The sequence below is a fragment of the Triticum dicoccoides genome, chromosome 7A (assembly GCF_002162155.2).
Source record: "Triticum dicoccoides isolate Atlit2015 ecotype Zavitan chromosome 7A, WEW_v2.0, whole genome shotgun sequence".
In the NCBI taxonomy this organism is placed as follows: Eukaryota; Viridiplantae; Streptophyta; class Magnoliopsida; order Poales; family Poaceae; genus Triticum; species Triticum dicoccoides.
Window position 1 is genome coordinate 104,014,663 of NC_041392.1, and position 10,222 is coordinate 104,024,884.

At 52.0% G+C, this 10,222-nt stretch overlaps 1 protein-coding gene across 4 annotated transcripts; it reads left to right on the forward strand.

Annotated features, from left to right (window-relative positions):
* The first annotated feature begins 665 nt into the window (after window positions 1-665).
* Window positions 666-5,910, forward strand: LOC119331651. Of its 4 annotated transcripts, none has more exons than XM_037604810.1 (10): window positions 666-3,399; window positions 3,496-3,712; window positions 3,841-3,992; window positions 4,072-4,143; window positions 4,237-4,389; window positions 4,464-4,627; window positions 4,705-4,855; window positions 5,035-5,157; window positions 5,250-5,337; window positions 5,446-5,910. In XM_037604810.1, the coding sequence occupies exons 1-10, from the start codon at window positions 901-903 to the stop codon at window positions 5,622-5,624; spliced, it is 3,798 nt and encodes a 1,265-aa protein (XP_037460707.1). In that variant the 5' UTR covers window positions 666-900; the 3' UTR covers window positions 5,625-5,910. The 4 variants fall into 4 exon arrangements, with proteins under 4 accessions (XP_037460707.1, XP_037460708.1, XP_037460705.1 ...); XM_037604811.1 differs by having other exon boundaries at window positions 666-2,366; window positions 2,487-3,712; XM_037604808.1 differs by having other exon boundaries at window positions 666-3,712.
* The last annotated feature ends 4,312 nt before the right edge of the window (window positions 5,911-10,222 follow it).

The following is a 10,222-nucleotide window of genomic DNA, read 5'->3' on the forward strand; positions in this document are numbered from 1 at the left end:
AGTGGACCTCATCAAGTAATACCCATGCATGTAATGCATATCTACTTCAAATTTTTCAACGTTTTGCGTCGCCGTCACACTATCCGAACCTATTTCTCAATCATGCAGGGCATCATCCTGTGCTATGCATGGCCGTGTCCCGCGCTGGCCGTTCTCAGATCTGCACTCGCACGGGGCTTTTGTTTGTTTTCGCCTCTGACCACGATGAGGCTGACGCGTGGCCACCTGCGCGTTCATAGTAGTTTACAGTAACCCTCTGCTGAGGTGGTCTGCGTGCGCGCCTCTCTTTCCCGGGCAGGGCTACAGGAGCACACGCGGCAACAAGGGGCGCCACGGGCACCGCCACCGGATCAGTGGTTCCATCAGACGAGAGAAGACGAACGTCGATACAGTAGCGGGCGCCGGCTAATCAAATCATGGCCGTTATAATCATGAAATCTCGGCACAAGAGTGGTGCGTAGCCAATGTCGGCACACACACTCGTCTAGCCAGCGTGACCCTGACAGAACACGCCGGCCCATCACCTCATGCTATCGTGCCAGCGCTAGATGCGCACACGGGATACATCGGGCGCGACGATTTTTATTAGTAATCCCAACCCCCCACCGAAAAAAAGGTGGTATACTCTACCAATCCGGTCCACGCCCGCACCGGCCGAGTTTAACCCATCCCCGTCCAGTCCCACCGTCGCAGTCGCTCTCGCCGCATCGCGTGCTACTGTACCATCCTACTGATTCATCCACCGCGCGCTCCGGCCGGATATAGCCAGCGGCCGCGCTCTTTCTGGTCTGTTAGCGCAGCCCGGCCGCGCGGATACAGAGGAGGAGAAGTTGGAGTTTATCCCGGCTTCCACCGCTTCCGGCCGTTCCGCGCGCCCCCCGTGAGCGACTCCGCAGGGCGATGGCGATGGCGTGCAGGGGCGGCCTGGCGGCGGCGGGGGACACGGGGAGCCCGGGCGCGCGTCTGGCGGCGGCGGGGGAGGAGGAGGCGGGGGCGGGGAAGGTGAAGCTGCTGTGCAGCTACGGGGGGCGGATCGCGCCGAGGTCGGGGGACGGGGCGCTGCGCTACGTGGGCGGCCAGATGCGCCTCATCTCCGTGCCCCGCGCCGCCTCCTTCGGGGACCTCGTGCGCAAGGTCGAGGCCGTCGACGAGTCCGCCGCCGCCGGACCCGCCGGCGGCGGGGGGATGCTCGTCAAGTACCAGCTCCCCGGGGAGGACCTGGACTCGCTCGTCTCGGTGTCCTGCGCCGAGGACTACGACAACATGCTGGAGGAGTACGAGAAGCTGGCCGCCGCCGCGCCCGACGGCTCCGCCAAGCTGCGGGTCTTCCTCTTCCCGGCCTCCGGGGCCGAGCCGTCCGCCTCCGGCTCCGGCTCGCACCTCCCCGCCGCCGCCGCCGTCGACGAGGCCGGGCAGCGCTACATCGACGCCATCAACTGCGTCTCCGCGGACGCCGTCCGCCGCAGGGAGAGCGTCGCCAGCGGCGGCTCCTCCGAGGCCTCCGAGCCCGCCGGCCTCGCCGAAGGTATGTCGCCGCGGGCCGTGCCGCCCCCTTCCGTCCCGCCTGAATATTTGTATTCGGCCGGGAGCCACACCAACCATGCTACTAGTCCCTTTCCCCAGTCACTAGGATTTTGTGCTGTCGCCGCGTCAGCTCCGGCAATGGGCATTCCGGCACACAACCCCGTGTTGCTTAGGCCGGAGCCACAACCGCTGCAGCCTCATCAGGTCGCCTCCTATGCGCCGCCGCATCAACCGGCTCCAGTTGCCTCTTATGCACAGCATCAGCAGCCGGCTCAACAGGTTGCCTCTTACGCGCCGCCACTGCAGCCTCAGGTTGCCTCCTCTTATGCGCCGCCGCCGCCGCAGCCTCAAGTTGCTTCTTATGCGCCGCCGCAGCAGCTGCCTCAGGTTACTGCTTATACTTCGCAAATGCCACAATCATACATAGAGCCTCAACAAATCCAGTACGTCAATGCACAGCAATTTGGTCTGCATGGTGTATCTCAATCCGCTAATCTGATGCATGCGCACATGAGCCAGTATGTGCCCAGTACTCTGGGAACAAACTCCATGGCGACCACGGGTGCCCAAATTGGTGCTTTGAGGCCTGTTTCTGCAGGTACAGAACGTGTTCTGGAGAATCTTCATTTCTCACGGCCAATGCAAACTCCAGTTGATCCGAATTGCAGGGTGCTGCAGCCACTTTCAGAGCTTCCTCCTCTGCCTCATACGACTTTGCAGGCAAGTGATGCTCAGAGGTATGGCGTCCAGACGGTACTCACAAGCACAGCAAGCTCACCAGTGATAACGAGCTCAAGGGCATTCCCAGTGGTGGTGAGCTCGGCTACCGTGCCAACACTGAGGTACGATGATTGCACGATGTGCCAGAAAATACTGCCGCATGCCCATTCGGATAACATGATACAGGAACAGGGAAATCCTGGCGCAGTGAATTATCCTGATGCTAGTCCAGTGTTTTACAGCATCCATCAAGAGAATGCAACCAAACAACAGGTTCCAGCTGCAATTCCAGTATCACCTGCTAATTGCATAGCAGAACCAAGAGCCGAGAGCACAGCAGGGATGGCCCAGTTTGATCCAAAACTTTCTGCTAGACATCCTGCAGTTCAAGCAGCACCATCTCAAGATGCAGGAACGTTGGTTCAACCAACCATGGTTACTGTACCTGTTTCCAGTATACCTACTTCAAATGGAGTTTTTGTAGGGCAGCCTCCACACACGCTTGCTGAAGATTTTCTCATGTATCAACGTCAGCAGCAACACCCTTACAGTATGCAAACAACTCAAGTCCTGGCAAATGGAGTCAGTAGCAATCCACAAGGGATTGATGCATTTAAGAATTCAAATCATCCAGTAGCAGAACCAATTGGAGAATATGCCCATGATGTTCCTCATGATTATGTCAGAGCTATCGATGCTCGGATGCAAGGAATTCAGTTAGGTCCTATTGCTCCTCCAGAATCTATTGTGCAAGGGAACTCGGCTATTCCCCATGGTGCTGTTGGCGATGGGATAGTTGAGAAGCCACCTGTTATTATTGATGGCAGTCCCATATACAAATCTCAAGCTGGAGGTTATCACATGGGCACTAGCAATGCTTTTCCTGTTCCTTCTTTTATCCTAGAGGACAATGTTGTGAGACATACTGAACAGCCACCTCCCTCTCGAAATGTTGGTGCCAACAATGTCTATCCTGAGATTGTCCAGCAGCCAAGTATGTTACTCAAGAACAACCTTGGTTTGCCCATTGAACATCCTGTTCCGAGCGAAAGATTTCTTTTGAGGCCTGCTTACTCTGGTGTTCAGTCTCCTGCTGGACCTCCTGCACATCATCCCGGGGAAATGCTGAATGGCATGGTTTCCGCTCCCTATAATGTTAGTAGTCAAGTTGTATTGCAGGCTGCTGCTAGTACTGATTGTGTCGAAGCTACACATGAACCAGCTTACACAGAATCTCTTTTCTCAAACCAGGATCCTTGGAAAGCAATTGGAAATGCTTCGGCAGTACCTCCAACATCAAACATGTTGGCTAAGGAACATGTTCTTTCTGGAGATCCATATGTGGATGGCCATATTCCTGCAATTACAAGTTCGAATGCTGCTATGCTATTAGAAGAAGGCAATCTTCCACTCATTCATGACCCTACTTTCAAGGATATATACCCAGAACCTGCTCAAATAAGCAAAGGTTGGTATGGTATACTCTCTCATCGTATATAATTTGTTCTGCACTACAGACTGAACTGTTACGTCCTTTAAGAATTGAAATGAACTAACATCAATATTTTTTTGGTCATATGATTTTGTCTCTGAAAGGATATGGAGAAGAAATTGTCAAACGGCAATTACAAGCTGTCGCGGAAGGTGTGGCAGCATCTGTTCTGCAGTCACCATTTCCTGAAAAACCAACTGAATTTTCTGGGGATCACAAAGATTTGCCTGGAGATGTAGTTGATCCAAAAAATGAGGTTGCTGGCAATTTTTTCTTTTCTTTGTAGTTCTTTGTACTTTGATCAGTTGTAATAATTATTTATTTATTTTGTTCAGGATGCGCCGAGCAAACAGTCAGACAAAACAAGCCAAGGAGTTCCAGTTCTAGATGACATCGATAACCTTCAGGTTGTCGACGATTTACAAGCTGATTATATGTGTGCTTTCCATATGCACTATTAAATACATACATCACCCTTACCTACGCGTTTACAATTGCAGATAATAAAGAACAGTGATCTTGAAGAATTGCGTGAACTAGGTTCTGGAACCTTTGGTACTGTTTACCATGGAAAATGGAGAGGTTCTGATGTCGCTATAAAAAGGATAAGCGATCGATGTTTTGTTGGGAAACCTTCTGAGGAACAGCGCATGGTCTGTGTTAAACTTACGGCCGCTTTTTTTCAATCTTCAGTTCATCTCGTTCTAACTTTGTTTCGTACCTGCAGAAAACCGATTTCTGGAATGAAGCTTGCAAGCTTTCATCGTTGCACCATCCAAATGTCGTTGCTTTTTACGGTGTTGTTCTGGATGGACCAGGTGGATCTGTTGCAACAGTCACCGAGTACATGGCTAATGGTTCGCTTCGACAAGCATTACAAAGACATGAAAAGTATGCTCTATCTGTTCTGTGCAAATAGATGATATTTCTCATATGGTGACACTTTTAATGTCAGTTTCTTCTGTCAGCAGGATATTCGACAGGCGTAGGCGTCTACTAATTGTGATGGATGTTGCATTTGGTATGGAATATTTGCACGGGAGGAACATTGTGCACTTCGACTTGAAGAGTGATAATCTGCTCGTCAATCTAAGAGATCCCCAACGCCCTATATGCAAGGTGAGGGTCTCCATACTCTCCATCTCACACCCCTGTTTTCTGCATATTTTGTCAACTAGGAAAATTAGTTCGGACAATCCTTGTAACAGCAACGCATAACTTCTGTGTCCTAGCACCTTGGTGCACAGAAAGCGGGCATGTAGATTTTTGATTTGCCAATAACAGTGCTATGTTTGTAGGTCGGTGATTTGGGCTTATCAAAGGTTAAATGCCAGACACTGATCTCTGGTGGAGTGCGAGGGACACTTCCCTGGATGGCTCCTGAGCTGTTAAATGGCAGCAGTAACCTTGTTTCTGAAAAGGTTTGTTCGGCTGCATCGTACATCTAGTGCGCATGGCCCCTTCCCATGATCCACTTCTCACCCTATTTTACCTTCACATGCTCTGTTTGCAGGTTGACGTCTTCTCATTCGGAATCGTGATGTGGGAGCTGCTTACCGGTGAAGAGCCTTACGCCGACCTGCATTACGGCGCCATCATAGGTACGCTTGCAAACCTCTGCTGTAATGCACACCGCAGTAAACGCACTCACTTGTTTCGAGTCCAATGCCTCCTTTTATTTCTCTGAACATTTCGCCAACTGCAACCAGGTGGGATCGTGAACAACACCCTGCGGCCTCTGGTGCCCGAGTCGTGCGACCCCCAGTGGAGATCGCTGATGGAGCAGTGCTGGTTGGCCGAGCCGATGGAGCGGCCGAGCTTCACGGAGGTCGTCAAGAGGCTACGGGCCATGGCGACCTCCCCCACCAAGGCGCCGCCGCAGAAGTAGACTGCCCTTAGCTCTGTACATGAGCAAGGGAAAATATAGAGGAGGCCGCGGCAATGCTGCTCACAATAGGATAGAGCTGGTGGGGTTTGCCTGACGCTTCATGTGGTGCTTTTAGACACTGATGATGATGATGATGAAATGTAAGAGCATGTACAGGAAGGTGCCGTGGCAATGGTTGGTGAATGTGTTATGTACCGGCTCCTGGGGTGTTCCGGGACTTGTTTCCTGCGCGTGATCGCTGTGCAGAAGCCTGCGGGAAAAATGCAAAATGCAGTCTGTGGCCTCCGTTCTCTTGCTAGCTCGGAAGCTTGCCTGTGATGTTTCCGGAGCTCTGGTTTGCGCTTGGTGATATACCCTGTCCCGTGTTTGTGAAGCTGAGGCATGGCAGCAATTGCAAGAGGTGATTTAGCTGGGTTGATATTAGCTTTGAGATCGCATGCAAGCTCATGTGGGGCTAAATCACCTCTTACACATCTTCTAAAGCTAATGCTGTCCCGACCCTCCTAGGTTATATGGGGTTAGTAATATTTTAGGAGATGCCCAAGAGGTGATTTAGCCGAGGCATGGCAGTAATTCCGGATTTGGGCGTCGCCACTGTCGACGAGATAGAGATAGCTCGATCCTCCCGCAGCTACACCCTTTGTCGCCCAGACGACATAGCCACCACCGCCTCCATGATGCTCGTCGGAGAGCCAAACATGCCTGACATCCACCGCTAACCCTTAACCTCGCTAGAGAGGAGCATCACCTCATTGTCCCCGGCCTAGTACCTCTCATTGTCCCCGGCCTAGTACCTGTTGAAGTCCAACAAGAGCACCACAATGTGGGCATCAAGCGAGCATACGGCTAGGGTTTCTGCATCCCCTCGGTGGCGGCGCCGATTTGTCTCATTTCTTGTGACCTTAGGGTCATGGGCGCATGGTGGATCCTATCCTTTACCGGTAAAGAGGCTCTATTTTTATATGTTTCTTTGAGTTTTGTTAGAGTTTGTGCCCTGCTCAGGAAGACGAGACGGCGGGGGCTTGCTGGAGATGGAATAAGGTTTTTCCTGTCAAGCCCCCGCATCGATGGTGCATCTAGCATCGTTGGAGGACGTGTGAAGGCGTATTCCGACGGATCTTGCATGACTTGGTCAATGGTTGTCTTTAGTGGATCCGCTCGGGTCCAGTTTTCGTTTCGTGTATGTTTGTGTGTGTTCATGTTGGATCCTTTTGATCTACGCTTCTCTTCAGCGGCGGCGGTTGCTGTTCTGGTCTGCTAGTCCTATAGGGCCTTGCACGATGACTTCCCAACTGTCTACTACAACAGGTTTTACCTAGTTCCGGCGTGGGAGGGGTGATGACGGTGGTGCGCCTTCGGCTCGCTTTAGTGCTTATAGTCGCCACTGGTGGTCTATGAATTTGGATGCAATTTTTTTTCGGTGTTTGTTATACTGTTATGATTGATGATAAATAAATTGGAAGTTTTTTCATTAAAAATGGCATCAAACGATGGACACGGCTACCACCGCAACCGTTGCCGCGTCTTCGACGGTGGCCTTGAGGTCGGAGGCGGCGATGGCTTGTAATACCATTACCACCTCCTCGGTGTCACCGATAAGGACCGAGAAGTCGGGCGGCCGAGTGAAGCTAAGTTATCATCATGTGATCTCATCATGTACATTTATTTGGCGCTAAAAATAATCATATCATGATAATGGAGATCAAGCAAAGTATGGGGGAACATAATTCTTATAGTACTAATATTCATCATAGCAACAATAATGCCAGTCATTTCAGGATCGAGTTGCGATTTGGCTTGGATGGGGGGATGAGGTGATGAGTATTGCCAGACGAGAATGTAATCTCTAAGAGCATCTCCAATAGAGGATGTGGATGTAAAAATAACTAACTTTTGTATTTTTGAGGTTAAAAACCCACTTCCAACGGATGATGTAGATGAAAATTCTTTTACATCTCCTGGCCCAGCAGATGTAAAAAAACAACATCTGGAGATGCAAATTCACATCTCCACCTTCAGGAGATGTAAAACTAGCGGTCGAGCGCCAACCGCCCTTCATTTCCTTTCCCCTCCTTCCTCTCTCGGCCAGCTGCATAGCCGTCGCCACCCCGATCGCCTGCAGCACTGCCGCTGCCACTCGCTCACGCCAGATCCGCTCGTCAACCAACCCGCTCGCCCCTCCGCCACCGATCTGCCGCTCTGCCTCGGATCGCCGTCGCGGTTCCCCACTGCCGCCACCAAAATTCGCCACCCCGCCGCCCAGACACTCCTTGACCGCCGCTCCCATGCACAGCCGTCGCACCGCCGCCCCGAATCGCGCCGCGTTGTCGCTGCCCCTATTCGCCTGCCGCCCAACCGCCACCACCCCGTCGTCGCCGTGCCACCGAAGAAGCTCTCGAAGAGCAAGACAGGGTTGACGTCGGCCGTCGCTTCTGGCTCGGCAGCTACACCAACGCCGATGAAAGATCGTGGATGTCGCCTAGAGGGGGGGGTAGGCGTTTTTAAAATAATTACGATTTACGCTTGAACAAATGCGGAATAAACCTAGCGGTTAATTTGTCAAGCACAAAACCTAAAACAACTAGGCTCACCTATGTGCACCAACAACTTATGCTAAGCAAGATAAGCAACTATGAGATAGCAAGATATATGACAAGAAACAATACGGCTATCACAAAGTAAAGTGCATAAGTAAAGAGCTCGGGTAAGAGATAACCGAGGCACACGGAGAGGACGGTGTATCCCGAAGCTCACACCCTTGCGGATGCTAATCTCCGTTTGGAGCGGTGTGGAGGCACAATGCTCCCCAAGAAGCCACTAGGGCCACCGTAATCTCCTCACGCCCTCGCACAATGCAAGATACCGTGATTCCACTAAGGAACCCTTGAGGGCGGTCACCGAACCCGTAAAAATGGCAACCCTTGGGGGCGGTCACCAAACCCGTACACTTTGGCAACCCTTGGGGGCGGTCACCGGTACCCGTCAAATTGCTCGGGGCGATCTCCACAACCTAATTGGAGACCCCGACGCTTGCCCGGAGCTTTACACCACAATGATTGAGCTCCGAACAACACCAACCGTCTAGGGCGCCAAGGCACCCAAGAGGAACAAGCTCTAGGGTGCCCAAACACCCAAGAGTAATAAGCTTCTCAAACTTCACTTCCACGAATCACCGTGGAGAACTCAAACCGATGCACCAAATGCAATGGCAAGGGCACACGGAGTGCCCAAGTCCTTCTCTCTCAAATCCCACCGGAGCAACTAATGCTAGGGAGGAAAATGAGAGGAAGAACAAGAAGGAGAACACCAAGAACTCCAAGATCTAGATCCAAGGGGTTCCCCTCACATAGAGGAGAAAGTGATTGGTGAAAATGTGGATCTAGATCTCCTCTCTCTTTTCCCTCAAAAACTAGCAAGAATCCATGGAGGGATTGAGAGTTAGCAAGATCAAAGAAGGTCAACAATGGGGGAAGAACACGAGCTCAAAAGGTTAAGTTCAATGGGGAAGAAGACCCCCTTTTATAGGAGGGGGAAAATGTTGGGGAACGTAGTAATTTCAAAATTTTCCTACGCACACGCAAGATCATGGTGATGCATAGCAACGAGAGGGGAGAGTATGATTTACGTACCCTTGTAGATCGCAGCGGAAGCGTTGACACAACGTAGAGGAAGTAGTCGTACGTCTTCTTCCCGATCCGACCGATCCAAGCACCGTTACTCCGGCACCTCCGAGTTCTTAGCACACGTACAGCTCGATGACGCTCCCCGAGCTCCGATCCAGCAAAGCTTCAGGGATGAGTTCCGTCAGCACAACGGCGTGGTGACGATGATGATGTTCTACCGACGCAGGGCTTCGCCTAAGCACTACAACGATATGACCGAGGTGGAATATGGTGGCAGGGGGCACCGCACACGGCTAAGGAACGATCACGAGGATCAACTTGTGTGTCCTAGGGTGCCCCCTGCCTCCGTATATAAAGGATCCAAGGGGGGGGGGTGCGGCCGGCCTAGAGGAGGTGCGCAGGAGGAGTCCTACTCCTACCGGTGTAGGACTCCCCTCCCGTTCCTTGTCCAACTAGGAGAGGTGGAGGGAGAGAAGGAAAGGGGGGGCGCCGCCCCTCCCTCCTTGTCCAATTCGGACTAGGGGGAGAGGGGGCGCGCGGCCTGCCCTGGCAGCCCCTTCCTCTTCTCCATATTAGGCCCATAAGGCCCATTAACCCCCCGGGGGGTTCCGGTAACCCCCCGGTGCTCCGGTTTTATCCGAAACTTCCCCGGAACCCTTCTGGTGTCCGAATATAGTCATCCAATATATTAATCTTTATGTCTCGGCCATTTCGAGACTCCTCGTCATGTCCGTGATCACATCCGGGACTCCGAACTAACTTCGGTACATCAAAATGCATAAACTCATAATAACTGTCATCGTAACGTTAAGCGTGCGGACCCTACGGTTCGAGAACAATGTAGACATGACTGAGACAAATCTCCGGTCAATAACCAATAGCGGGACCTGGATGCCCATATTGGCTCCTACATATTCTACGAAGATCTTTATCGGTCAGATCGCATAATAACATACGTTGTTCCCTTTGTCATCG